This window comes from Pavona decussata, unplaced genomic scaffold, assembly GCF_977016875.1.
Source record: "Pavona decussata unplaced genomic scaffold, jaPavDecu1.1 SCAFFOLD_102, whole genome shotgun sequence".
Lineage (NCBI taxonomy): Eukaryota > Metazoa > Cnidaria > Anthozoa > Scleractinia > Agariciidae > Pavona > Pavona decussata.
Genome location: NW_028145517.1, coordinates 4,291,954 through 4,308,517, shown reverse-complemented (window position 1 = coordinate 4,308,517; position 16,564 = coordinate 4,291,954). Strand labels below are relative to the sequence as shown.

At 39.0% G+C, this 16,564-nt stretch overlaps 1 protein-coding gene and 1 long non-coding RNA gene across 10 annotated transcripts in view; one reads left to right on the top strand and one right to left on the bottom strand.

The window, feature by feature from the left end:
• Positions 1-9,517, bottom strand: part of LOC146471754 (uncharacterized) — a 34,243-nt gene extending 24,726 nt beyond the window's left edge. The window contains exons 1-2 of the long non-coding RNA XR_014866699.1: positions 9,346-9,517; positions 3,265-3,386 (exon numbers count right to left, since the gene is read on the bottom strand). This is a non-coding gene — a long non-coding RNA (uncharacterized LOC146471754). The remainder of the gene's footprint in view (positions 1-3,264; positions 3,387-9,345) is intronic.
• Positions 1-16,564, top strand: part of LOC146471753 (kinase D-interacting substrate of 220 kDa B-like) — a 46,316-nt gene that overhangs the window by 15,134 nt on the left and 14,618 nt on the right. For 4 of the 9 annotated variants that reach the window (XM_085120279.1, XM_085120276.1, XM_085120275.1 and 1 more), the window contains 9 exons: positions 76-189; positions 2,134-2,232; positions 2,662-2,760; positions 3,305-3,403; positions 9,585-9,683; positions 10,103-10,201; positions 10,551-10,649; positions 11,292-11,390; positions 15,735-15,833. In XM_085120279.1, the coding sequence (XP_084976405.1) occupies positions 79-189; positions 2,134-2,232; positions 2,662-2,760; positions 3,305-3,403; positions 9,585-9,683; positions 10,103-10,201; positions 10,551-10,649; positions 11,292-11,390; positions 15,735-15,833 (903 nt within the window). In that variant the 5' untranslated portion in view covers positions 76-78. Of the gene's footprint in view, positions 1-75; positions 190-2,133; positions 2,233-2,661; positions 2,761-3,304; positions 3,404-5,588; positions 6,585-6,626; positions 7,674-9,584; positions 9,684-10,102; positions 10,202-10,550; positions 10,650-11,291; positions 11,391-15,045; positions 15,376-15,734; positions 15,834-15,863; positions 16,286-16,564 lie in introns of those variants that run through there. The other 5 variants (XM_085120281.1, XM_085120280.1, XM_085120282.1 and 2 more) reach the window with 5 other exon arrangements.

The following is a 16,564-nucleotide window of genomic DNA, read 5'->3' as shown; positions in this document are numbered from 1 at the left end:
TTTTTAGCTTACAGCTTCCGTTAATTGCTGAATCACTTGCCAGTAGTTTTTTTAATATGATGTATGATTTAACAGGAAATGACTGTAAATGATGGAGGAGGATTTTTGAATGCAGTCAGGGATGGAAGTTGTACTCACGTGTTGAACTTGCTAGATAGTGGAGGAATTGACTTGGAGCAAAGAGACCAGGTCAGAAAATAAATAAATTAGATATATAATGTTTTGATTTGCCTGCGGAATGTTTATAAATGAAGGGCTCTGTGAGGGGAATTACCTGGCTCAGATTTACTGGCGTGTTTGTATGTGGCACTCAGTTCCTTTAGGAAATGTTGCTCTATAAAGATCTTTTTGTTCTTAAACTGCATATCCTTTGGAGTAAACACCCATGAATATGGGTAAGGTTTTCATTTTTTATCACAAAAAAAAGTGCATTCAAAAGCAGTGGATAAAACATGGAGGCAACTTTTTGGAATTAATAAATCGAAGGCCATGTACAAAAATCTTGTGAATCTGAGCTGAAATATAACAAAAAGCAATCTAGTGAGCACTATGGGTTGATTATGTGCCTGATTAGCCCTTCAAATTTCCATGCACCCACATTTAAGAGTAGTTTTTAAAAGTGGGTTGGGGTTTGGGGGTAGGGGGGAGGGGGGTGGTCTGGGGTTTCTAATATTTTCAAATCGTAAATAATTACACGGAATGCCCGCAGGGCATGACGTGTCTAGGTTTCGGTCGGGTATCTTTTTTTTCATCGGTGTCATAAATGTGCACATTAATTTATGCATTAAACTCTGTCCTCCCCTAGTAAGGATATATTGTTCTGATTGTCTTCAACAGAAGCGGCCCAATCAAAATCTATTTTTCAGGCACATATCATGAGAGAGGGGACCGACTCATCACTTCTGTGTGACGTCAAATCATCATTTGATTTATTCATTAAAACTAGATTAAATTCTTCCCTCTCCCAGAAGGGATCTATTGTTTTGATTGTCTTGAACAAAAGCGGCCCAATCAAACTCCATTATCTGCGCGTATATCACGAGGGAGGGGACCCACTCATCTCTACTTGTGTGACGTCAAAGCAAATCATCATTTGGAAAAGTTGTTTTCGTTCAATGGCGGCCACATGTCTGAATTTAAGACTCCGGATCTGCCGTTTTCAGAGAGAAAACCAACCTTTTTCAAGCAGTAAATCGAAATAATAACTTCTAGTAACGGCGGAAATTGGGAGAGTTCACAGCAAAGAAAATCCGCTTCAAAAAACAGATCGAATGATCAACGCGAGGGATTAGAGCTAGAGGAGGCCAGACCAGTTCAGCGGGGTCATGACGTTATTGCATAGTTATTTCTGGTATGATTCCTAGTAACACAACAATAAGTATCACGCAATATATCTGAATAAAACCATTCAGACAATTATTTCAATGGCCAAGGGAGGATATTTTTTAAATATCTGCGAAACATACAATGGGGAATAATTGGGGCTACATATTAAGCATTCCGTGTAATGCCATTAGAGGGGCATCTTGTTATATGAGAAAATGCAAATTTAGTTTTCAAAAACTTATTTCTGTTATTATACCCTATTATCTAAAACAGCCAAAAAATGTTAGTTTAAGCTACGAAACAAAATCCTAATTTTAATGAAATTTAACCTTTGACTTGGTAACTCTGGTACCCACTTAAACAACTGGATAAAGGGAGACCAGTGGCTGCTCTAGATCTAGGGGACAGGCCTGAGTCCCTGTTATTTCTTAGATCAAAACCAAGGGCACCGGTAGGGCTGAGAAGCCAAGATATTTCATTTCATGAAGAGTAGCAAGTTGAGCGTTCGAGAGTTGCCCCCCCCCCTCCCCCCACCCCCCACTTGGCTGAAGGTTTGGGAGTAGTCCACCACTGGAGACAATGTGGGACAAAGCTTCTTGTCTAATGAAACAAATTATCTTGAAAGAGGCCTTGAAACATGAAATTGTAGATCTGATGCCTAACCACCCATGGTATCTCCACTTGAAAGAGTTCCAAAGGGTGCATGGCTTTAAGAGAGGGATGTGGTAGGACCTGGAAAAAGCTTTTATCATATTTGGACAAAAAATGTAATATTGAGCCCAATTCATATTCTTTTATAAATACCAGAATGGTCAAACACCGCTGATTATTGCTGCAGAAAAAGGAAATGTTGAGATAGTCCATGAGCTGATTAAACGAAATGTCCAAGTAAATGTTCAAGATGAGGTGTGTAATGATATTTATATTTGTTATTGCTTTACTTTATATATATAAAAAATTGTTTTCATATTAAGAAAGTTAAATACAGTCTCTTAAATCTGATTGATTAAGTACATGTATGTCACATTGTACTAATAGTCTTAAATGATTTAGTTAGATCTTGTAATAGTCTGACACAAAATAGATAGCCTTAAAACAATTAATAAAACAAGCATTAAATTCTAATGCTTCTTTGATTAAAGGTCATCATCATAAAAGTTTATAGTCGAGCTCCATTCTTAAATTTGGTTAATATTCATCAATTAATCTCTTACAATCATTGATTCGTCAGACTAACTAACCACAGAAATGTGTTGGTGAATAATAATTATAATAATAATATTAGGAGTACTAACAGAATTCTATAAGCCTGCTATTCAACTATGACTGTTGTAGGATGGTTGGACAGCTCTTATTGCTGGTTGCAAGGAAGGACATTATGAAGTTGTAAAAGAACTTCTTGAATGTGGAGCAAAAGTTCAACTCCCAGACCTGGTAAATAGTTATTTTGCAAGAGAAAAATGTCAAGTTGTTACTTGGCCTGAGTAGCTGCCGGTATTGTTTGCTGGTGGGCAAAGTTCCTTTACAGCTTGTGTTAATGGCTCTTCCCCACCAACTTTGCCCTTGCACAAAGAATACCACCAGCCAAACAGGCACACTGTTCTTTGTCAAGTCAAGAGAGTCCATGCGCTTGATATAGTTCTAGTCAAGGTCCAAATGTGCCCATTATAACACTGAATGAAAACTGCCATAATTCCTGTATCTTAACTGAACGAAAAATGGTTGAAAGAGAATTATCAATTGTGAAAAAATAATGTGCAACCAGTCAGTATGTTCTGGGCCACTTGTGCAGCTAATCAGGTTGCATGATTAATTTATTATATGACCAGATATAGAATGAAAAAAAAAAAGGAAAGAAAGAAAGAAAAGAAAACATTGTAATCTCCACCACAGACCACACATTTAAAGACTTAGTCACAAAAGTTGACAACAACAAACCTCTAATCCAGCATGTCTAACTGGAAGTCCTCAATTACAGGGTGGCTGGTCCCCCTTGGTGTGGGCGTCGTACAAAGGACATGCGGACATAGTTAGGGAGCTGCTTGACTATGGTGCCGACCCTAACGAGAGAGGACAGGTAAGAAACTAAGATTGCTGTTCAGCTGGTTTGTAACCATATTTACCGTTTTACTCCAAGGGTGCAATTTTGAGAACAGAATTAAAAAGTCAAACTTTTGTAATGCAAAATTTTAAAAACCAAAGTGCACGCTTGAGGGTTTCTTTTTTCACAGATCGAGAGCCACATAGTTTGAGAATTTTTTTTCACAGACCTATTAAAAGTTAATATTACTGGAAGGAAAAATGTAAGAAATACGTTTTGTGGTAATTGCTGTCAAATATAGTGAATGTAGAAAAAACTACATTGAATTACGCCTCATAGCTTAAGCTTAAAACCAAAAGGAAGTTTAATAAACGTAACTTGTATTTCCACCTTTAAACAAACTAAAGCTAGATAATATTACTTGAGTTTGAAAATACAAAACTGAATGCAAGGCTGGCACTACGGCAAAGGGCAGATTTATTAGTGGTCAATATTTCGACTAATAGAATTAGTCTTCCTCAGGGCAGCCCTCAGGGCCAGAGTAAAGCTAGTTTTGTATTTTCACATTCAAGTGACGCCTGACACGAGGTCTTTCACAAGAGAGATCCGGCAAAATTACCAGCAAGTTTAATTCCTGCGTTGTGTGGACCTCTGCATTCAAAAGTTTTTCTATTACTGGAGTTTACAGTACAAATAGTGGTGTTTTATATATCCAAGGACCCGCGGAAACGATCCTCCTCATCTTTGTCACGAAATAACTGCCTCTTGGACTAATCAAAACATGGCGGACGATCAAGATGACAAGATGTTGTCATCTCAAGAAATATTAAAGCTAAAAGGAGTTTTGAAAAAGATAATCTAAGGTTACGAGAACTCAAGCTTAACGTCCGAGGTCAAGGTCCCTTTCGTAGTGTGGGTCCGTGTTGAAATGTTTTAACCACATTGAAAAAAAAAACTTAAGCTTAAAACAATAAGCTTACGACCAGGATCGCTATGGGGTAAACTTTTAGCTTACGCTCACCGTGCGTTCTCTGTCTTATCGTTTCCATATTCTTTGACTTGAAAAGAAAACCTTCCACAGGAAGAAATAGTAGTTGACTTTAGGTAGTAAATAAGGCGAAGCCTTGTGAAACGTTTTTGAAGACACGGAACGAAGTTCAAAATGGCCGCCAAATTCTGGGTCCCGTGTTGTTTTCGTCTGTAAGGCGCGAAAGGGATTGACTGCTTTGTTATATTTTCTCTCTGAGGATTATGGTACGTGTATGTTCTGTTTGCTATAATAGAAATGGTGTGTGGGAGCGTTGCTGACAGAAAGTGAAACCAGACAGTCGAACAAACAAATTTTTACAAAGTCACACTGAAATCTGGATTCAGTTGTAAACATTTTCAAATATTCCTTGCACACGCTACGGGCGTGTGATATTTCACAGTATAAGACTCAAAACCGGCCGAAATAACGATTTAATACCGAGGTTTGCGGAAAACAACTGGAAGCTATGGGTTGCAGACCGTGAAATGCTTTGGCGGTTTAGTAGAGTCCTAGCCAGCTGGATTGGCTGTCATTTTGAGGAAAAAATATTTTTCTTATATTCGGTGTGAGCTTCTGGAAAACCTGAGCTGAAAAATTGATAGAGATCTTAACGAAATAGTCTTCGAAAGCCAATCTTAAAATGCAAATGATTATCATGACCGTTTAACTTTATACCTTCGGTAGTAAAAATACCGGCTCAGCTACCATTATTTCTGGAAACCGCACATAAAACTACAGGATGTAAGAAAAGAGAAATGCAAGCGCTGTGCTTATACTTCAAGTTTTATGGTTAACCGGCTCAAAATTATTAATTATTCATGTTTCTCCCAAGCTGATATCTAATTATCTTCCAGAGTGGAAAGAAACCCAAGGTGGTAACTTATTTTAGAATTGTAAAATCTTTAGCAAACGTCCTTGCATTACACACTCGAGGTGGATGACTCGATTCACTGTTCAGTCAAGTTTGTTGCAGTACTTGAAATCTCTCGCTGCAGTTATAACAATTTTAAGATGAGTTGTTATTTTGTAGTTTCTATCATGATATACTCCACTGACATGAAACAGCAGGCGAAGCTTGTCTAAATCTTGTTAATTATGAATAACAGTCGAGGCTAAGACTGAGAAGCTGTGTAAAGTTCCCATACTTACCACTGAAGTAAAGTTGTACTGCAGCGTAGTTCACTTGTATTTACCTTGAACATTTGCTTGACAACAACGCTTTTTCTTTTACTTTATAAATAGTCCTTTTAAGTCAATTGAAAGATAACGAATTCATTTTCAATTTACGCCATTATCTTCTGAGAAACGAGGGTTGTTTTATTTTGTCAAACGTCGCGAATCAAGTGCGTTTTTCCGCAGGCAATCTGGAGTTTCACTTTCCGTGGCATTTTACGAAAAGAGGATTAAAGCAGCTTGTTTTGCTAAGCTACTGTGTTTCGTAATTAATATTTCACTGTCTCCGGTTTAATCGCATGCTAATTGTGAAACTCTCAACAAGCTAAGAGTGTACGTCAGACGATAATTAAATGTGTTCAGTTACCATGAGCCTTTTGCCAATTATCTATTTGGGTTGGACTTACGCATGAAAATACAGAAATCCTCACGATTGATGCCGCCAACTCCGGAAATCTCAAATCGGACGGCCTAAGTAAGATCTCTTCAGTTTTATTTAAGAGCTTAAAACTTACAGGAGCTTATTAATCTCAACAATTGTTACACAGAATAAGCGGTCGACAGGTGCAATATACCTTTGATTTTCGTAAGACATTTTTCCTAGCTCTTCAGTAAGTCTCGGAGTTATTCATTTCACCTCAGTGTTGAGGCAATCACGCTTGGCGCTTGTAGAATTTAAGCTCAGATTCAACGTTGGAAAGCGGTATATTTATTCTGCGGCTTGCGGGCCACAATGCAGACTTACAGAGGGTATAAATTCTGTATACATTTCTTGCGGTTAGCCTTCGCTGTATAAGCCTAAGTGGTCATTCGTTTTTGCATATATTGAAAAAGTCATTAGCGCTTTCCACGGCAGGTGAAGAGCCTTTTGAAGAGGTCGAGCTAGGAGCAACTGATTTCTTTTTATTTCGCTCGCGTGGCTTGTTAAATCCAGAGATAATCAAGGCCTTCTATCTTTGTCGGTGCCCGATAAAGGAGCGGAGAAGACGGAACACGACATGACGTCCAAGAAACGTAAGTGGCTAGTTGTTGTCACAGAGAAGTTGGTTGATACAAGAAGGTGATAAGTTGTTGTATCTGTCATTGCCTGGTAGATACGAAAATTAACACACGGTGATGTGTACACTGCGCTGTCATGAAATGTAAATTTTGGATTTACCTTGGAAATATTACAATGATTTGATCCTAGTTTGAAAATATCTCAAAATATATAGGTTTACTAAACTGGCGCACTGAACGCCTGTGTACCAGAGGCTTTTCTTGCACGGTGCCATATTTTTCCCCAGCAATTCGTGCCCAAGGCGATTGCGTTTTACAGTTTAAAGATAGAATAGGAAATTTCGACCACGAAATAGCTAGTGAATATTAAATAAAATGCATTATTGTAGTTTAAAGATATCTACAATAGGAGATTTCAACCACAAAATGTCAATGATGAATATTAAGTAAAATGCAATACTTGAAATGATATGTTTTTATCTCGGTTCTTGGAATTTTCCATTAGCGCCGCCGGAACACCGGCGAAATTATTTTATTCCTCGTCGGTACAGAATGCCCTTTGGACAGTGAATATCTCCTTTTGTTTGCTTTTGTTTGTTTTATTGAGAAAAATATTTAGCCATTCTTTGATTTCATTCAGTTTTGCTTCTAATTGATTGCATTTGGTGTCTTCTCCGCTATAAGCTAAAATTAAAATAAAGAGTCGTTTCGCTTTTAACCGATGTTCCTACTGCGATACCAGTATACAGCGCTTTAGTTTGATTCTTATTGGTAAGCATTTTCAGTGTTTTAGCAGATGAAGAAGAAGAAGCAAAACGTACGCGACGTAGATTTAAATTGATTTGGTAGCGTACAATATTTCGGATGGCCAATACCAGCCTTTTTCAAATTGTATCACATGCGGATGTAAGTTTTGCATTTTCCACTCTGCCTGAAGAAAGCTGGTATTGTCCAGCAGAAATATTGTACACTACTAAATCAATTAAACTCAATTGCGTCGGCTTTCCTTCTTTTTCTTTATTATTTTGATCAGATCTAGATTGATCCAACGTTTACCTAGCAGATCTTCGTCCACGGTTGCCTGTTACTTCACTTTCTTGGCAGGTGCAGTTTGGCATTCTACATTTTTGATAGCATCGTAGATGCGGAATTCAATTAATTTTCGTTGTTTTGTTTTATATTTCTTCTTCCTACATTATTTGTAAGCTGAAACTGCGAAATCTATGCCCCCCAGTGCCGCCGAAAACTATGCCGGTCTGTAATATGTAAAAAAAAACTACCTTTTACTTGGAACGTGACGCACAGTAAACAAACATTTCACGAGAATACTCTAATCCGCCTGGGTGACTGATCTCTGGGGTAAGATAAGGAATGTCAATAAATACTTTCAAACTAATTCGAAAATCCGTACTATGAAGGGAGGCCGGTTTACCTAACTAATTTTACTCCAAATGGAGACTTTCGTCGTCCTTGTGAATTTGAAAACGTTGATTTGTGAGATATGATGATACGCATTACGAGTGAAAATTTGTTTAATTTATGCCCGTTTGCTTTTTCAAATGTGGCTTGTTTAGTCTTCTGATTTCTATTTCTGCGATAGTTATGATATACAGGTGACAAATTGTTCTGTGAACACACGTTTTCCTCCTGAATATCAGTTAAAATTTTAGAATGCCAGCGGCTCATGGTATGGGTTTGTATAAATAAAGACAAAAGTCTACAGCATAACATTTAATCTCCAAATATAATGAAATCAGCTTTCTCCCTTTAAACGATTTTTGGCTAGAAAGGGCTTAATTGCATTACATTTTGTCCAATAGCATTTAGTTTGCGCAAAATTTATTGCTCTTAGAAGAGGTAATTTAATTTTGGTGGGCTGAGTGACTACAACAATTTTCTCAAGTTATCCAGTAAAAAAAGCTACGGTTTGCGATGTTTTGCATGCGACGTTTTTTTTTATCATTACACTTGAGGAAGTCTCGAGGCGAAGAACCTTTTGACCGATGTCATGTTGCATGAAATATTTGTTTTCCTAATGAATTATTTTTTTTCCTTTCTCTTCTTTTTGTCGCGTTCTTTTTTATAAAATTTTTTTAAACCTCATCGGCCCTTTTGACCGCGTCTTGTAACCGCGAAACGCGGTTGTGCGTTTTTCATGCGTGCGGTTTCTGTATTCTTGGCCTCATGACCTTGCGTGACTATCGCGCACAGATGCAAAGGAAAAGAGAATTTTCGTTAGATTACGAACATTGTTGACGTTTCTGTGAGTTAATAAGGAAATGAATGCTGTCGTCATGGGAATTGAACTACCTTTGATCATTTTTTTTAACCAGTAATCGGGATAAAGAAGTTTCAAGACTGTTCAGGCCACTAAGATTTATTTCTGGATTATGCTTCCCTAACTTTAACAATGTGAGGTTTCACGGTTTTAAAGAGCTCTTCTCCTCATTTCAACGCTCGAGATGTACGTTCTTGTTTAGACACCGATGTGCCAATATGCGTACAGTTTTACTAAGATTTCCCCAATTCGTAGGCTGATACCCCGGCTAATACTAGAAGAAGGAGGAAAAGTACATCAAGGGCGGCTATAATTAAACAAATAGTACGATATTTTTACTATCACAATCTGTATAAATCAGTGGATTGAAGTTTCAAACCGTGAAATTCCGGAAGAGGCGATAAAAAGCTGAATGTCTGGCGAGTTCCACACGCTTTCGAATTGACGTATGTTTTACGCAAGTTAGCCGAAATTTACCATCCAGAGTTTTGTACTAACCTTTCGTCTCATTCGGATGATGACAGTGGCAGTAAATAAATCGAAAGAACATCTTATTCTTGTCACAGCTCGGCTAATCCTCTTCTCGAATAAGTTCCCGGGTCACGACAATACAACTTTTTGGCGCGCATTCAAGGATCATAGGTCGGCTCTACGGCTTTGAATTGTGATTGGTTAACAGCGATCTTTTCACCACGTGATAGTGTGACGTGACCACGTGTTCTTTGTTTATTTTTTAGCATGGTATGACTGCCCTCATTTGGGCATCAGGCCGCGGTCACACTGAAGTTGTTAATCATTTACTCGTTGCTGGAGCAAACCCTGACGCCGCTGACAAGGTACGATGGGAAGGATTCTCTTGGTCGCGCGATCGCAAGCTAAGGGGAATGAATTTTATTTCGTTGTACTTACAGAGATTTTCATTTTGAGTGTCAAAAGTAATTCCACATTTGTCTCTACGGTTTAGTTAAGATTGGTCATAAAACAAAAAGTTAATCGCGCCACTCCGTTATTTTGAACCAGTTACCAAACTCAACAGTCATTTGCTTGCACGCGTTTTATTTTTCGCCTGCTAACTTGTGCGCTCGCTGGTTTTGCTCCTGGTACAAGGTAACTGAAAAGATAAAAGGCAGTGGCGAAATATACGATCTGACGTGCGAGAAGAAAAGAGAGGAGGAGGGCAGAGATTAAGGGGGTTGGTAGCACACCATGACTCTAATTTTGACCGGGGTATTTATTGTTTGTTTTTGTGTTTTAGTATGGAACAACAGCCCTGGTTTGGGGCTGCAGGAAAGGCCACTTAGGAGCTGTCAGGTGTCTTCTGGAGAAAAAGGCTAACGTTGATACCGCTAGCAGTGTAAGTGTTGCTATGGATATAGTTGCTATGGCAATCTTAGTTGCAGGCGTCCAGAAAAGGAAAGTGTATAGTGGCAGTGAATCTACCATATGCATACCTTATGAAATGATGTCTTATGCAAATCAGAACACCAAACTTGGTAAGATGCTCTTTATAGGGCATGAAACAATGCACAGACATCATTTCATAAGGTCGTGTACACTTCAATGCCTGTTTTCATACATTTTTACGATTTTATCGAACTCACGATATAATCCCGTAAAAATCCTTATATTTTGCCTTTGAGGAAACATGTTGTGAGTGAGCCTGGGCTCCATGTAATTATTTCTGTGACGTTTCAATTTTCCAGCGTGGTTGGACGCCACTGATTATGGCGGCCAAAGGTGGCTACACAGAGGTGGTTGATTGTCTTCTGGGGCGAGATCCACGTATCAACGCCACAGATCAGGTACGTCATTTTTTCATCAAACATTGGTATTCCAGACTAAACCGGTGGGGCTCTCCAATTGCGATATCATATACAGTAGTACTTACGCCGTCAAGGCCATTTTGGTCTAAAATAGTGCACCGTAAATTAGCCCCCTCCCCCCTCCCCCAAACATAAGCCCCCCTTCAAAAATCTCAGATCATCAAATGCTTCCGATAGTAGCATTCCAGATTCCACGGACTGTCAAAAAAACAACTTGAAAGAAACAAGGCTGTTGAATAGCTAGTGGACTGCTGTAGTGCTCTGTAGGGGTAGAATAATGTTGTTGTTGTTGTTGTTGTTGTTGTTCCCAGCAAAATTAAGAAAAAGAAACTGATGAAGAAAGGCTGACTGCGCAGCTGTGATCGAGCTAAAGCCCGGGGCTTGTATTCAGAATTTTACGTTATCCTTTGTTTACTGGTCAAAAGAAGGGCGTGGATGCCACGAGTATTCTGGCCAGAAATGGTGGAAATATTGAAGGAGCGAATCTGATACAAAACACGAAACATATTTTTGCCTGATGGAGGAGGTTTCGGGCCTACAGGTCCCCGACAACCGGGCAGAACTTTTCCATTTGAACTGGTTTCTGAAGATAGTCACTGATTCTCCTCTATTGATTAACAGGAGGGAAACTCGGCACTAGCCTGGTCTGCTAAACATGGCCACGAGGATATTGTACAGCGGCTTCTTGCAAGAGGAGCTTACTTCAACTTACCCGATAAAGTAAGTAGAGCACTGTATGTCTTTTGCACGAGGCAAAAAAATTTAGATTTTCCATTTCTTTCTGATTAATATCTATTTCTCAGAGAAACCGGTAACGTAGTTACCATTGTTAGAACCCTTGTATTGCCACTGCTTTTAGCGAGTCGTTGCCTTTTTAGCGGGCCGTTTTTGGAGAATTGACTTGTTTAGCTTGTTTATGGCTCACATCAAGATCACACTGTTCTCGTGTTTCTTGCCGTCAGTGTGTGATGAAGCCGACCCATTAGCTTACGACCATTTTACATGCATATTACCGCTCAAACATACGCTTTTATCACGGAATTAAAAAAAAAAGTACGACCTTGTTAGGCTTTTGCTGACATACGTCAAGAAAAATCGTTATATGATCTGTTGCTAATGCAACTGTGGTGGCAATCAAAATTTAATTGAAAACCGTCAAAGCTTGAGTTTCGTTCCTAAATGACCGACGAGAATCACAGAATACTACAAATAAACAAAATTACAACTGCAGCTTTCACGACAGTTACTTCCTGGTGGCTATTTTTAAACGAAAAGGTATCCATAAAGTTTTTTTTGTCCAATAAAATAAAATAAAATCAATCAATTTTGTGGGGTCCTTGGCCAGGTAGTTTCTTTACAGTGTACGATATTTAACTTTGTCGAACTGTCTTGGTAAATTTTAACCACCGCTCAAGATGATGGTTGCTGAAAATTGTTTTTGTTCATCAATGTGGATTTGGTTTCCTTTCTAATTCTAACTTAAAATATAGCGAAATCTGCAAGCAAAATAGGACAAACGGAGGCCCAGGCTAACATTTCATCCAGGATTACAGAGATTAGCGTTATTTTCACTCAACGAGCTAATTCTATATATTTACTACTTCCACCCCTTGAATGAGGGGGGACACCTCCGGGTGGGGTGGAGTGGTTTACTCCCCTATATAAGCTAGATGGGTATGTGCGGCCCCCACGGGTATGGTTTTTGAGCCGTTTTGGTCAGAAATAGGGCATAGATGTAACGATTTTTGTCAGAAAGTCTGAAAAAAAACCCACCAAAATTCCGAGGCGTATTCCCCCTCCGGGAGGGGAGGGTTAACACTAGCCGGGTTCGCTGGTCTCCGGAATCCCGCTAGCACCCATTTATAACCCTGTCTCTTGTCTAACCACAACCTTCATACGAAGGTCACGGCCTACGCGTAAAAAAACGAGGAGCTATTTTTTGTACGTAGTGTTACTCCGGTTTCTCTCTTGTCTCGCGCTAAAACCCAAACTGTCCTGCAGCGTTGCTTGGCAAAATTGTGTATACCAAATGCAACAAACATTCAGAGAGCTGGGTTTTTTTCTGATGGGATCCTTAAAAGATTGGAAAATCGTGTGTTTTCACTAGGATTTGCCAAAACTGCGAACGGGGAAGTGATCCTCTTGCGTTTATCAGATCTGGATCACTCGGCAGCTTAAGGTCCGGTTTTCGCATTGTCGGCAATCTCATCGAAAGTTGTCGTATCAGCATGTTGCTACGAGAAACGACAAATATGTATGTACGTATACTGAATACAGAAAGATATGTTCATAATACACTGTTTTATGTACTTACAAGCGCGTTTGTCCCTTATCTGTACCGCTCAGGTTTGCGTTGAAAATTTGATTTGTTCTTCCGCTGTTGTCAAATTGGCTCCAGCTCAAAAAGACGGGTCGGAAACCCTTATTGATTTACTTGAGGCTATCTCTAAAACAGGGAACGGGGAATGGAGGAATGGGAACGGGGAACGGGGAACGGGGAACGGGGAATCTCTAAAATATGGAATCTCTAAAAGGGGGAATCTCTAAAAGGGGGAATCTCTAAAATAGGGAATCTCTAAAAGGGGGAATCTCTAAAATAGGGAATCTCTAAAAGGGGGAATCTCTAAAATAGGGAATCTCTAAAAGGGGGAATCTCTAAAATAGGGAATCTCTAAAAGGGGGAATCTCTAAAATAGGGAATTTCAAAAAAGAGGAATCTCTAAACGGGAGAATCTATCAACAAACTGAATAAATCTATGAACGTTTTAGAAGTAGAGTTTTTCCTAAGAGACATTTACAGCATTTGCCAAAAACCAATAATATTATTGACAGTTGTTGCATAATTACTAGATATATAAGATAAAAATAAATTGTTGTCGTCGCTTTCAGTAGGGATGGTCTAAAAAATTTATGCCAATCGATACCAAAGGGCCACATACAGCAAGAGAAATCGAATTTTCTACAGCATCTTACTGCAAAACGGTAAAGATGAAAGCGCAATTGAATCTCTGAATAAGCCGTAGACTCAAAATGACTGGAACTGGAGCCGGGCCTGGCATCTGTAACACGCGTCGACCATCATTAACTGGACTAGACAGACGTCTTTACGCCTGCATAAAGCTTATCTAGTGATCAGTTCAAAAATGCCAATTGTGAAATTCACGGTGTTTGTGTTGCGATTGATCCATCAGCCCTAATGGCCTCACAACGATGTCTAATAAAAAAGCCCTAACCAATTTCCTTTTATGCCTTTCGAAAGTTGCAACAAATGCCCTCAATGTTTTTCAAGAAAAAAAAGGTTTCACTGGTCACGGAAAAAATTCACCTTATCTATGATGTTATCACTCAGGTACCAGACATGCTTATCTCCCTGGGATAAAGACATGTCTGACGTAGGCCGGAAGCCACCCAAATTGCAAATGCTAAATATGTTTTCATTGTGTCTGGCTGGTTACGTTTCATGGCGTAATTAACAAGACTAGTTATGAGAATATAAGGTTTAATAGCGTCTGCTTTTTTATACCAAAAAGACAAATTCTTAAAGTAGTACCAAATGGCGGGAAATGGCTGCAAGAACGTGTTAAGATAAGACATGTCATCCCGACCTTCGGTCGACCTTTTTTCAAGTCGGTGGCTTCAGGTCAACATGGATGACAATTTCAAGTTTCCATTGGCGTTTGCCAGTAAAAGAAAAAAGCTTGAGGCGTTTGATGGGCTCCCAAAATTTAGCTGGGACGAGATTACGAACCAGGAAGTAATTGGTCAAGGCTCATTTGGCGCGGTGTTTACCCAGTATCAGACAACAAAAAAGCCTGCCGAAACAGTGGTTGTAAAAAAGCTTTAGAGATTTAAGAGATTCCCCCATTTAGAGATTCCCTATTTTAGAGATTCCCCCTTTTAGAGATTCCCCCTTTAAGAGATTCCCTATTTTAGAGATTCCCCCTTTTCAGGAGATTCCCTATTTTAGAGATTCCCCCTTTTAGAGATTCCCTATTTTAGAGATTCCCCCTTTTAGAGATTCCCCCTTTAAGAGATTCCCTATTTTAGAGATTCCCCCTTTTAGAGATTCCCTATTTTAGAGATTCCCCCTTTTAGAGATTCCCTATTTTAGAGATTCCCCCTTTTAGAGATTCCCTATTTTAGAGATTCCCCCTTTTAGAGATTCCCTATTTTAGAGATTCCCTATTTTAGAGATTCCCCGTTCCCCGTTCCCGTTCCCCATTCCTCCATTCCCCGTTCCCTATTTTAGAGATAGCCATTTACTTGATTATCAAATGTCCTAAAATGTGCAAAGACAAAAGAAAAAGTTTTTGACCTATTAAATCAATCGTCTGTTTGACGCTTGTTAGAAGCGCGCCAGCTGAAATTTGTCTGTCACTGTTTCGCGTGCTATCTGTTCGTGTTTTCAAATTTAAATTCAAAAGGGTGAATAGCCTTAAGAGCGCTCAATTTAAAGTAATAGGTTTTGATCGAAAAAAGGTGTTTTATTTCCGTCAAATTTAACGCATGCATTGCTAAACTTGTCCTCGTGTGATGTAAGGTTGATAGCATCTGACGTGACATTGTATTGAGTCATACCACGAACAACCGCGAGACGAGAGTGTAGACTGTTTTCTTTCCGTAATTTTCTGTTGGTGTTAAGAGTGGTTTGGAGGCGTTTTTGAATGAGAATTACTCGGTGTTGATGTTTATTGGCTAGCTGATGGTGAGTATTTCAAAGCTGTTGCAAGTTCTACGGCATTCAGAGCATTGCTAATCACAGTGTGCGATTGACCTGTGTATTGTTACGTACTCATTCGGTGCTTGAATGCCCTCTTTCTCAGTTCAGCGATCGGGAAACTGCGGACAGGCTTTGTGCCTGATTTTAATTGATTTTGAAAAATTTCTAATCAACAAAAAAAATGAATATATTTTAAAATTGCGTGAATTGGAAATGTTTGAAATAGGAGTTAAATGAAGTGGAACGCGAAAGCTCTGAAAATTTTACGAAACTGATTTGAATGAAGTTTTTCTTTCGAGTTTTCTGAACTAACACCAAGGTGAATTGGTTTTTTAAAATTTCAGGAAGGGGAGACGGTGCTTATTGCAGCCGCTAGAGATGGGCATTTGGAGGTGGTACGAACATTGCTTAGCAAATATGCAGATATTGAGGCTGCGGACAGCGTAAGTAAAGTTTTAAAAATTTTCGTTGTTCTTTGCTTACAAGAGGCGTTCGATTCGCGTTCGTCTGAAATTTTCTTATTTACTTTTAAGTTGCACTCGAAACTATGGCTCTAAAACATTGCTCAGAACGAAACAGTCTGCGATGTTTACTGATGAATATTTTAAACTTAGCATTTCACCTCTACCTCCTGGTGATTGTAAGAGCATCATTGTACAATTTCTATAGAATGTGTTTGTTTAATAGCACGGTGTTTTACTGATAAACTTAAACTGCTGCATACATGCTGTTTAGTAACAGTGAATGCTTTGGGTTGTATTCACTAATTTTGCTCCAAACTACTGCCACACTGTTGTGCGAGGAACGCTTTCAGAAGCCATTCTTCCGTAGTCCAATGTGTTGGTAGATGTCTCGTCCGTATAAACATCGTTTTGAGACACAACAAAAGCGCCAGGTCAGTCTGAGATCTTGTTAAACATTTCAACAGCTTACTTCACTCGTATGAGAAATTCTGAGTTATCGTTTTTCCTATTTCACCACTCACTTAGACGAACAGATAAAAAATCTCTTTTTCTTTCAATTACCTAATATCTGCTATTCGCTTGCATCGGAAAAATTTGCAAGCGGTGAACAGATTTCAAGTTTTCGCCGTTTGTTAACCGAGAATTTGCAAGAATATCGGGGGCGATTTTAAACTTTAAACTTTCTTTGTTTTGATCAATACTTCGAATAC